The sequence below is a fragment of the Conger conger genome, chromosome 14, assembly GCF_963514075.1.
Source record: "Conger conger chromosome 14, fConCon1.1, whole genome shotgun sequence".
NCBI lineage: Eukaryota > Metazoa > Chordata > Actinopteri > Anguilliformes > Congridae > Conger > Conger conger.
Window position 1 is genome coordinate 25,725,620 of NC_083773.1, and position 13,336 is coordinate 25,738,955.

Below are 13,336 nucleotides of genomic sequence, written 5' to 3' on the forward strand. Positions count from 1 at the left end.
TGTCTTCTTGTTCTTTTACATTTTATTAATTATTTTGGGCCTTTTGTATTGTTTGGTTTAATTCATTCTTTTTGCTTGTTCTGATCTCTTCCGTTTGTTCTGATCTTATTTCCCTTTAATCCATCTTGATGCATGTTTCTGTTGTCTTCTTAGGTATACTCTATTGATTCTTCATTAATTATACTGTTGCTGTTTGGTCTTTTCTACTGTTATTATTAGACATGTTGTCTTACTTATTTTGCTCCATAATATTCAACTGCTTCCATTGATTACTGTAAATTCTTTTGACTCTATTGAGCCATTGGTTGTAATCTAATTCTAATATTACTGTCCCTATCATAGCGCTCCTATAGTATAATTTTTTTACCTGTACCTCAGTTCTGTGGATAGTTGTACCTGTCTCTTCACTGCAGTTGTATATTTGAACTGTGTCTGCTGTTGTATTTTCTGCTGGTGTTGTGAGAGGCATACTAGTGCGTGGCAGGATTTCCTGACAGACTGTGGGGCAGAAATGTCAGCGCAGACTGACAGACCACGGGCATGAGCTTATTACACTGCAGTGCAAGAGCGGCATGGGACCAGCAGGAGAAATGACATCACATACACATCGCCCACCACGACATTAACAACCACACATCCACAGCAAACACTGACCAGTAATCAACCCAGCCTTCACTCCAGAGTGTTTTCTTCTTTTGTGTGGAATTAAACTGATGACATCACTCAGGACATTTCAAGCACCTCCTTAGGTCCGTGGTCAGGCTCTCAATATCATGCAAGGTATCCCATCTGTCCAGTAAGGTCCAGGACTGTCACGGAATGTGTCAACTGCTCCCTGATACCCGCAAATGGTCACAATTAAGCAACACAGATGGTGAAGTCTAGGAATCTTCATTACCCTACCACAAGCTGACCAACTGGTCCAGGTAACGCCCCCCCCCCCCCCCCGCCACACCCTGGTTGTGCAATGTTGCAATGTGACCCCCCCTCTGATCACTCTCCTAGAAATAATTTTTGTGTGGGTGGAATGTTTGCCTTGTGAAAAATTAATAACATATCAAAATGAAATAATTAACTTTGGGGGAAAAAAACATTTCTTTCAGGAACTGATGCGTAAAAATGAACAACAATGTAATATGTTTCCAATTTCATATCTTATACTTAGAATCAGTGGAATGGTAAAAGCATTTACAAAGATGTGCAGAAATGGAAAAACAAAAAAACACAAAAAAAAACAGAAAACAGGTATTTGAAAAACAAAGTGTTTGAGTGCAAAGTTTTGTGAAAAATCTTCACTGCACCATGTCATGACTTTAATTTACGAGTTTTTTCCCATGGAGGACTGGGATTTATTCTTGCTTTAACAGGCTGGCTGATCAGTAAGTCCTTTTGGGAATGCAATGCTGCCTATATCAAGAAAAACTGAGATCTCGGGTCATGTTTTGGTCAAGTGCTCCTGTAGAAATATATTCAGTTAGGTTGCTTCTTTTTTATCCTGGTGTGTTAGAAACTGTTTGGTGTAGCACCTCGTGTATGTGTGTGTGAGTGTTAGTGCTTTTGGTGTGTTCACAGCGACATTGCTCAGATTGTGTAGGTGTGTGTGTGCATTTACACATATCTCGCACTTCAGCGCTATAGAAGACACTACTCTCTAACGGTGACTTCTCTGAAGTTTGACCCCTGGACTGGGCAGAATACTACTCACTGGGGCCAATGCTGTCTGTCCTGGGATCTGCTCTAAAGCCTTTTCATATCTTCTCTTCTCAAATGGCATGATGATGGCAAATAGTACAGTAGGTTGCCTCATCACACAGAGCTGGACAGCTGCTAATGAAGCCTACCACCAGCTGCATGTACATAGGAGAAGATGCAGGCCCCCACCATGCATCGCCATATCTAGGCATTTAAAGTATCAAGGACCAAATCTCTCCTCCCCATCACCAATCAGTGCAGACATATTGTGGAATTGCTGGCACCTCTTTTGTGCTGCAATTCCACATGTCCTCCTCTCCACTTCTGTCTCTCCACTTACACTGTTTCCTCCGGCTGGGGATTGATTACCTGTACAGCTAAACGCCAAGTCTGCTAACCTCACTTCATCATCTTCAGAGCAGCGATAATGATCATTATCCATATCATTTGTTGTTGGTTGTAACACTGTTTCTTTATAATAAATGCTTTTAAAATAAGTGATTTTGAAAAGGGTGACGTATTCAGTCTGTGATATGGAGCGTTGTTTTTCCACTGGATTTCAGTAAGTCCTAATGTTTTTTATTCATATGCACAGCACAATTACATTACAATCACTTCGCAGATGCTTATATCTGGAGCGACTTGGGGAACAGGCAGGAAACTGTACGGTTAAGACCAATCTGACAAAGAAACTAGGCAAACAGACGGGTATAAATACACAGACCAATTAACTGAAACGATGAAGAGGTGCGGGTGCAGGGAAACAGGTAAAGAGACACAGGTGAAGTAATGACAACAGATGGCAACCTAGGACAAATGACCAGTCAGGAAACAGAAAACACTATGACAGGGGAGCACGGAGGGTGACAACCTCTTCATGTACCCACCCGAAAGCACTGGTCTGTCATTCTCAATGTCAATTCCATTTCTGAAACTACTAACACAGCAGATAACATACAGAAAGCCTATGGCTCAGTATTTGGCACGGCGTAAATTGTATTACATAACTGAAGATAGCCATTAAGGAAAAGTAATTGGTTTATTTGAATGTACAGTGTCTGTGAGTTGAATCTACAGTAAGCAACAGTACTCATAACTCTACCCCGTTTAAAAGAGAACAGGGGCTCGTTCGGACGGATTGGTTTCATAATTTAACGCAGCCTTAAACCAATCTATTTCAAGTACCCAGATGGTATTTTTTATTAGGCAACTGCTAGATGCTTGTATGGAATAATTTACTCATAGTTCAATTCCAGCAAAGCACTCCACTGCTGAATTTTTAGCAGGGGTGATTCTGAACAATTTAACTCCAGCTTGGGAAAGGTAGTGCAGCGAAACACAAAAGGAAGCTGCTAGAGCCAAGTAAAATCTTTCACCTTGACTTTTTTCTTTTTTTGTCAGAATCTGAGGGAAAAATCCTTTACACTGTTTAAAATAATTCGCTGACTCAAAAAGTTGACTGATTAAAAATAACAAAAGTGAAATGTTCTAAATGATTTTGATAGATTTTCTGGAAAATGGCCATTGATACAAAAGTCCTGAAGACACAACTTGCTAAAGATATGAGTATACTGTAAATAAAAAAACATTGTTGAATCAACTTAATTCAAATGAATAGTTAGCTTAATATAGTATCCCAAATGAGTAAGAACATGAATATTTATGCAGGTTGAATTAAGCTTTTAAATTTGTAAGAAAACCACATTGGTACTTAAACTAGCTGTGTTAGTTTGACAATAATGGCTCATAGCATTTACGTACTGTAATAATACCCTACACAGAAATGACTCAGAAACCTCTATGCAAATGTTTGCCTTAATTTTTCTGAGTAGAGGCAATGAATTGTTTTGTGTTCCCTGCGTTTGATGGGTGTCTTGGACCTGGGAGCAAGGCCTCATTTTGAGTCACTGCCAGATCAAATCTCTGGTGGACACCAGTGGGGGAGTGGGGCGGGGTGCGGGGTTGGACGGTGTTAGCATCACCACGGGGACGAGCAGCCATGTTGTTATCTGTGTACCTTTGTAATGGCGTGACCTACACTGTGGAATTATCATAAAGCTGTCACATTTTTATTTCTGAGGCCAGGACAAATTATCTTCTGTTCTTGATACTGCATGACCTCAGTGATTGTATTTCTTCTCTCTAACTGTCTATCAGCACTCATTGCTACGCAGTGATATTGTTCAAATATAAAACACTGCATTGTAGTACATTAGATAAAGGGTACGTGTCTAATGTTTCCTAATTTTTCAAATGTTTGAGAACATCATATAAAAAGGATCAGTCACATTAGCTTCATTACAGGATTTGGCCAGTCAATGTGTACCTCAGAAAGGTATGAACTAACATCTAGATTTCAGCATTAAACACTGGTACACAAAAAGACTAGAAAACAACGGCCAAAATAGAAAAAACGTCAAGTAATAAATGAAAATGAAGAGGGAATAGGGGAACTTGGGAGCTGCAACAAGTGAAAAGCGTATTGATTTTAAGAAGCACAGAAGCTCACGGTCGCTGCTTAAGAGCTCAAAAACAAACACAAACAGCACAGTGACTCAGCTTATGTCTGCACTCAGGTGAATGCAATACATTTTTAGCCCAAATATTCTTCAGGCAGCATTCAAAGCAGACTACCACTTCAGCTTTTAGCATTGGTAACGGGCAAAAAATAAATAAAAAGCCTGAAAAGGAGTATTGGTTGGAAGGATGCTGTTCAGGGAGCTAGGGTGTGGGGGTGATGGTTGCAGACAGCTGCTCTGGATAGGTTGCCGATCCATCACAGGGCACACACACCATCCAGTCATACACTCATATCTATGGGCAAATTAGTGTCACCAATTAGCCACTGGTAAGAAAACCATGTCTGTGTACAACATTAAAAAATACTGCAGCATGCCCACGGCAGTATGTAATCAAACTGAATTTATAACGTAAGTGTTTCTCAACAACTATTGAGGTGGTGCAAATGTTACAATTGTTTGAGAAGGGGCTTGACGAAGAGGATATTGTGACCTCTGGCTGGTGGAGGATTTAAGTACAATGTGACAAAATAAGGGGAAACAAACTGGTGGCCCCACCTATAAGTAGACAGATTCTGATTCATGCTTTTAGCATTGGTGAATACATACATCTGTTAATGTGTCATGACATTGCATGCTTTATAACTTGAGTAGTATTGAACTTGTTTGTTTTTCCTTTTGCTGCTCCTTCAATCTGCTTTGCTCTAAAACCTGTTGGCTTTTGATGAAACTTGACACATGGGAGTTATTACTATGTGTTAAAGAATCACACTTGCTGCCTTCAGAAGACTCTGTGAGATTGATTCATTGATGGGCGATAATGTTCCTTGCCAATGTGATGTCAAACAAGAGCTGGTGTTTTATCCTGGATAACAGCACAGTTAAGGGTTAGGTTGACATCACATTGGTAGGCTGTTAGGTTACTAAGTAATGCTGAATGATGACAAAAATAATTTACAGGGAAAAACAAATCCATTAATCCAATGACAGTTTGTAGAGTGGTAAATGCATACACCAAATTGTTATTTTCCCTTGTATCTTACTATGTTTTGCTCATGTTTTTACTCACAACAACTTTTATAATCTCTGCTTCTGCGCGCTAGGTGTGACTCGGTCCTTTCCAAGCGAGATCAGTGGTAACATTATTTTTACTGTCAGCTCTGCTTTGGTTTTGTTTGCCGCAGCAGCATGATTGATTGGAGGCAGGATTTGGAGAAGGCCAGTTATGTTTTAGCATTGATTTAACATCAAGCACCTGTGGGCGAGAAACAAAACAAAAAACATCAGCATGAGGGAATGGTGTACTCTGGCCATTCATCGCATGCGCGGCAGTGCGTTTTCCTGGTGTCAAACACTCAGAGCGCTGGCAGTGTTGGTGATGCTGAGGGGGTGGGGTGAAAAGCCAAGCACAAACACATTGAATGAAACTGTAAGCCATATGTCACCACGCCATCCTTTACTGCAATGCTGCAGTGTATGGCACTCAAGCCTTGTTCCACTGCTTCACATGAGCACAATAGGTGCAAGGACATATCTGTCAACAATTAAGCATGGCACAGCACTCACAACACGCATGCACATCTGCCAAAGCGTTGGATATGATTAAATGCATCTAACATCTATGACAGTACTGTATTTATATTTAGGGAATTTTTTGCAAGACTGGTCCTTGTATGTATCGTTTAAAACGCCGTACTGTAACTGCCCACCTGAGTCATGACAGTGTGCAGAAGACCATGTTTTAAATTTTATCACCAGACGTTATGTTATGTATGTTTCTGGTTCAAATTCAGCTCAGAGAAGCCGGAGAAGCAATGCATGTGTGAAACTGATGGCTTCCTTTGCTGTCTGGGCAAAACATTTAGCTGAGGTTTCTGTTTTATTGAATGTATTTCTGTCAACAGCCTTCCGTTTTTTGAATGTGGAAATTGGCACTAAAATGCACCAATGCGATGTGAGCTCTGATTACACGTTTGTCTTCTGTATGAATGATATTCTTTAAAAAAATAGAAACAGGAACTGTGTGGAAGACTGTAAATATCTCAGCAGGTATTGAATGTTTCTGCTGGTATTTTTCATTCCTGGGGATCCTGGAAGAACACAAAGAAAGACAATGATGGCCAAACAGATGACCCATGTCATCATATCCTATTCTCACAATAGCTAGAGTACTAATGGGCTGTCCCCAACCTACTGTATTTCTTAAAACTGTAGAGTGAAATTACACTCACAAATGGCTCAGGTGTCATATATATACCTGTGCTACCATAATTCCTCTGTAATTGTTTTTTTCTGTCTCAAGAACATTAGATTTGCTTTGCACTGGGCAACTGGACTCTCCTGTTTCTCTATATTTACGGCTCTCTTGCCTGAGATAAGGATCCTAACAGCGCAACACCACTCTAATCTGGCCACATTACTGCTTTGGATTTATATTGTCTTTAAATGGCATTGATGTATAAACAAAATGTGGGGTTGTAAATGTATAAATTGCACTGGTCTTTCTCCTTGTATTTTACTACATTTTCTTAACGATTTTCCTCACAGCAGCTCTTGAATGCTCAGTCCTTCACTGAGGCTTGACTCTGCTTATCGCTTTGTCCTCTATCGTTTGTGTAGTTTTGTCTTTTAATCTTGAGACTTATGTAACACAAAATGTAATTAAATCCAATCGGGATTTTACCTGACAACCACTATTGTGCGGTGTGTTCTTGTATACCTGACAAACTTGCACAAGGTAAGTTTACATTTTCACATACAGCAGAAGAGCAAGTATACAGCCCCTTCAGGGATGAGTGTTTATCAGAACTATTGAAGAATAAATGTAACTAAAATCAAAAGTCACCAATTATAATTTCAATCATTACTGGAATGGTTACTTGCATTACTCTAGCCTTATTTGTAAACAGGCTCTCATTTTGTAGCTAAATTTTACAAATAAAATAACAATCAAGCTGTTGGCAGGATCCCATTAGAACACTATTTTTCCAATGTCCAATGTTTGTGAAAGGCAGCATAATAAGATGCTGAATAATAACAGCATTCTGTCAATAGCTAACAATAGAAAGCAAGAAAGTCTTGTGTTCTCAAAACCAAAACCATTACAGTCTTGGTGTTTTAAAGAATGTAAACAATGTGTCTCGATTAAAGAGAAACTTAAAGCTGTCAATCACAAAAAATGCTAGAGCGAAAAATGGGGTGAATCATGCGCTCAAAGCAAGTTAGGGATGGTTCCTAGGTGTCATACACACCAGGACATCAGTGGAAGAACTGTATGCAGTGGCAGTGCATATACAGTGTAGCCAGCTTCAGACAATGTCAATGAAACTGCTGTTCTGTACAGTTCATTTATAAATATATCTGTAAATACACCAGGAAATATGTGTTTTTATTTAACGTGAGAACGTGCTGTTGTTTTCATTCTGTAGTTCCTTTTGGAAACTTTCTCCCAGCTCACTGATTTAAGATGCACTCCACACACTGTCAAAGAAGGCGTGGTGCATCTTATTTCCAGTATTTCCATTGATTCAAAATTCTAATTCTCACATTTTAGAGAAAATGTTCTCATTCTATGGATAATCTCACCTTTTTATCATAATAATAACAGGTTATAAAATAAGGATTCAGGATTCATACAGTTTGGCTGATCAGTTCGGTTCGACCGTGACTTGCTTAGCTTCTACTGTGATACTATTTATGCAACTGCATACTAATTGCTGAAGTGAGTACTTTGCTCTAGGGTACTAAGACTGTGTAGTATTCCAACCCTGTAGCTTTCACATCACACCCTTGTGTCTCTTTTCAACCCACAGCTCTTTCTAGCATGCTGCCCGTTGAGAAACAAACATCCACCTACCAAAAATCATATCATTGCTGTTTATGCAGCAATGATATGAGTGAAAATGGGGCTGAATTGTCATGCTGAGTGGATAAGCTCCAATATCCAGTATCTGCTGAAGGCTGGCAACGAGAACTATTACCTTGCTATATGGGGAATCACACCAATCGGATTACAACAAAACACACAAAACCTAATCCTTATCTGACTTGCTATGTATCTCCAACCTCCAAGCAAACATATTTGACTCATGCTGCTAAACGGGCAATACACATAACCATCAGTTACACTTTCTACACTTTATGTGACCGCGCTACAGAAAAATGGCTTCTCGTTATTGTTACAGAGTATTAAAAACCTCTTGCTTTGAATTTCCCTAACCGAAAATGACACCTGCACAGGCACAACCAAATTCTGTCACCAACTGAGCATCCATTTTAGATTCAGAAATGATGTGTGACTCACTCAGGAGAGAGGTGACAGTGAATGCACGGTTCTGCACTTTGTATGTAAGTCCAATGTATTTATTCTTTTGGGGTCACTACTATTATTGTCATCTGTGAAGTGCCATTATTTCATTTCAGTTTAGTAATGAGTTGCATTTACCTGTCTTGTAACTTCTGATGCATCTGAAGTGTCCATATGATGAACCCATGACCTCTGTGGTGTTACCGGCACACCAGGGACCTGTTCCCTGATTCTATAACACTTTTGTGGCGCAGGTGCATCTCTTTAATATATATTTCAAAATAACTTTGCAAATTGAACTGGTCAAACTTTCAGTACTGTTGCCTCTTCTAACTTTCAACTTTCTTTTGGGACAAAATGCAATGGTTATGGTGATGATGATGATGATGACAATGATGATGATGATGATGATGATGATGACTACAGTAGCTGTACACGAATTACTGGAATGATGAGTGGTTTGGCAAATTAATCTATACAGTAAATTAGGTTATCCAGTCTCCTTGTATATTGAATGGTGGTAACGTTTGCATGGCTTGTGTGATTTGTGCCCTGGCTCCTAGTGAATTACTAGTATCGGCATCCAGATATGATGAACCCATGTATTATATATTGTATATACAGTCATCGCCCATTCCATGCGCCTGCACTGCATTAGTAATTTATCCGTGAGAAATGTGAGCAAATGCCACTTTCCAAGTTAAAGGCAGTTCCTCTGAGATGGTCGATACTGGTAATCTGCCGCATTCCTTTTGATGGGATTAACCTATCGCCATCGTCAGATGTGGAAATCGAGCCACAAATCTGGAGATTTAGAAACGTCACCACGAGAAATCTTGCGACCCGGCCACAGCAGAGGACTTTGGAAACTTTAAGAATTAAGACATAACCACATAAGTTCGAAACTGTTTCATAATGAAATTCTATAAAATAATATGAACGTCAGTCGCAGGTTCGTGTAGCAATGTTAGCTACCTATTTGAAATACCATGTCATAGCTAATTTACATTATGTAGTGACTGGTACAACCATCATATCCATAAACACCGAAGTAAGAACTTTGAATATCAAGATCAGCCTTTTTCTACGAGTAGTCTGTTGCATTTTTAGAGGAATTTACAATGTCATAGAATCTTTTGCGCATATTTTGCAGATTCACGGATGTAATATATTACAGTCGCAACACTTTGTGCATTGAACATAAAACGGGCACCTAGTTACGTTAGTCTTCAAATGTAATACTATGACATCAAACTAATAATGATTCGGCTAAATTTTTCATTTGATTGTTTAAACGATGCGATTTTAGATTTGACGGCGGACTTGGGGAGAAGCAGCACATTTACCCCATCGAAAACCAACCGGCAATTCATTCTCCAGGCCCTTTAAGTGGGATTGTCCCGCATTGTATGGTAGGAGGGGTTGAAGTGACGCTGGTTAGGTCTTTGCTACTGAGCTGAACAGTGTTTTTCACCTGCAGTTGAAAAAGGGACGAATCGGGACGGTCTTTAACAGTGCGTTCTATTGCTCGCAGGACACTGCGGGAGCATCCACGAGGTAACACCGGGGAATAGTAGCAGCGGCAAAGAGCACGCGCCGAATCCCTGTTCCACTATGCTACTGTTCCTGACAAAAATGAAAATTGTCTGCGCGATCTCACTGATGAGCGCCTCTTTACTGGGCACATCCTGGGTGAGTTTGGTTGTATTATTTTAGATATAATTCATTTTGCATTGCATTTTCAATTTTTCAGCAACACTGTTATGCAGGATACTACTCTGTTTTTGCCGGCGTAGTGATACCACACCATAGCATTGAGCCGCAACTTACGAACAGGAAGGAATTCTGCACTCTTTTTCTTTGAAGGAGTAACGTATTTTGTGCCATAAAAGTCTGGCGTATAGTTAGTGGTTTTTGTTTGCCAGATATGTAAAACCCCACATTCTTTTAACGAACACCTATCTTGTATGAGAACAAACCATATCAACGGACTGGAGAGAATTAATGTCCAAAATTAATTTAGATTATTTTTTTACGCATAGTGAAATTGCAGTGGTCTGCTGCTTGCTGCAGCCCACTTCACACGGTGCGGATGATGCAGCTTTCCGTACATTCAGCCTACTGTAATGATGGTGCTGGGGCAGGTTCTTTTTACACATTTGATCTATACATATGTTGAATTATGCATATTGTCCTCATGGTTATGCGTACAGTTTCTGTAGCAGTGACAAACAATGGAAAATTAACGGCATCATGATTATTGAATTGTTTATTGGTTGAACCAATTTGGTTCCAATGTAAAGCTACTACTGGAATGCTGTCTTAAATGGACAGCATTAAGTGGTCATGCTGATTTAGTAATTGTGCAGGCAGTTATTATTTGCGTTCAATGAAACATCAACTTGTTTTATTTGTATTCGTGTTGGTTTACTGAACTGTGGTTTCCCCAAATAGTTATGCATATGTATCCATACGCGTCTTGTTTTAACCGTTACATTTAGTTTCAAACGGGGTTCTGAAGAAAACCCAGGAAAGACTTGGAAAATGCTGGAACATTAAACGAATCTCCTTTGCTAATTTCTGCGTTAGCATCCGGTATAATCACTCTTTCTCTTACGGGAATCGCCTGGGCGCGGTAGCGGCAGCGGCAGTAAGGTTTATTCAAACAGGGCTGGGGGATTAAATAGTAGACTACAGCAGGCAGTATTTTACGGATAGACGCGGTGTGTGGTGCGAGCTCTGCAGTAGGGTACCTACCCGCTCCGATGCAGGCGCACATCGTCTTCAGATTATTCTTCCATTCAGCACATTTCAGTCCTGCCCGTTGTTAAGGTAGCACAGACGTGCGCCTCTCTATTTTCCCCAACCCAACAATCGCAGCCTCTTCCATTTAAAGAGCTAAGTGGAGGTCTATATCTGACAGATCACCTCATTAAGTCAGCAGCAGAGCGAAGTAACCTGATTATGGCCCTTTATACCTCATCTCATTGAACTAAACCCCCGCAGCCGGGGTTAGACTACTATAAACTCACAGACCCAAGGCAGGAAAAAGGCTAGGCTTTCAATGCTGCAGCCAAGTCTTTGCCTGGCAGGACAGAAACATTAAGGGTTTAATTACTCGATGACAGGACCTATTTTTACTGGTGCTTTCATCTCCAAATATGTGTGTAAGGAGGAGCAAGCTACAGTTGACTATTATTATAAAAATTATAATAGCTTGTGTGATTGCACTGTTATATTATGGCCAGCTTTCATCAGAATCAGCATCATTGGAATCATCAACATCATGGTCATTAGCATGATCTTTTTATGATTGTAATAAACTTCACCATTGCTGTCATATTCCTCCTCTTCCTCCTCATCCTCATCATCATTATCATCATTATCATCATCATCATCATCATCATCATCATCATTTCTATCTTAGCTATCCTCATAATTGTTTTTCCACTGTTACCATAGTAATTGTCATACTCTTCATCATCATCATCATCACCATCATCATAATCATCATGTATCTGCATCATCACAAGTGTCGCCAGAGGAAAATGTTCTGGTTATAGGCTTTTGTGATTTGCTGACTGGCAGGAAGTTGTAGTGAAACTTTGTGCGCACAGAGAGCGCTGTTCCCAGTTTTGGCTGTTCCTTCATCATGGCAGCTGTTAGGATTATAATTGGGTAAACTAATCTTTTATCTGTTGTACTGTACTTGGTTAATTAAGCCCATAAGGTTTTTAACTGTTAGCTGCTCTAGATGCACATCATCCCCCAACTGATGATTTATTCTGTCTCCCAGGGGAGTCATGGGGGCCTATCATCTAAACCACCATGCAGACCAGGATTTTCTGAAAGTTTCTACTCGGTGTTTGTATCGAGGGATATACTTCAAGGACAGAGCAGTCTCAAAGGTAAGGCTTGCTGCGGGTTTAATGTCATGGACTTTTTTATTTTTACACTGAAAGGTAAAATACCACAGGCCTTTGATCACTGTAGCAGAAGGTCAGGACGACAGACCACAGTAAAGCCCACAGTGGTGATGGCACTGAGAATATTCACAGGCACGCAGTCTGACCGTGTTGGTATGGCGCAGGACACACTCACTGCATGATAAAGCCGGCAGCCATGTTCAGAAAAAACTCAGCTACAGCAAAGCCTGTTAGAGGCTGTGAGAGAAAATGTGAGCATTAATATTGCCGGGTCAAGGCTGCATATGAGGGTTCAATCTGGAACATCTGCAGGAATTAGATTCACTCTTTCCAAGCATCTGTTATGTCACGACATATATAAAGGTAAGGTCAATGTGTGAAAATAATGTTCAGAATAACTATGGTTGATGAATATGTATGTACGTAAATTGTGCTGTTATCATAACTGTTGAAAAATAAAATAAAATAATGGGCATCTTGGTAGAATTATTTTTCTTCAGAATACAGTCCATGGTTTCTGAAGTATCTTTGTGTATGCACATCATATGGTGCATTGTACATATGACATCCCACGGGCTCTTTTTTTAGCATTAATGTTATGGGTGAAATGCAGTGATTTGACTTGTCACCTTCTTGGTATATGGTAATCACTAAAAAAAAAGAAATATGGTAATCACATATTTTCTTTGGAGTTAATTTAGAGCTTTGAGTTTGTGCTCTGATTTGTTTTGCTGTGGGATACAGTTTATTAAAAAATTCCATTTGGTCAGTCAAACTCTACACACTGTGAGGGAAATCACCATGTGCAACAGCTACTCACTCCTACTCTCTTAGTCTCATTCACACACATGCACACACGCGCATACACACACACACACACACACACACACATG

The 13,336-nt window shown here is 39.9% G+C and overlaps 1 protein-coding gene across 2 annotated transcripts in view; it reads left to right on the forward strand.

Moving 5' to 3' along the window:
• The window catches only part of LOC133109904 (cadherin-4-like), a 310,425-nt gene that overhangs the window by 72,710 nt on the left and 224,379 nt on the right, over positions 1-13,336 (forward strand). The window contains exons 1-2 of one of the 2 annotated variants that reach the window (XM_061219645.1): positions 10,013-10,209; positions 12,314-12,425. In XM_061219645.1, the coding sequence (XP_061075629.1) occupies positions 10,132-10,209; positions 12,314-12,425 (190 nt within the window). In that variant the 5' untranslated portion in view covers positions 10,013-10,131. Of the gene's footprint in view, positions 1-10,012; positions 10,210-12,313; positions 12,426-13,336 lie in introns of those variants that run through there. The other variant, XM_061219646.1, reaches the window with a different exon arrangement.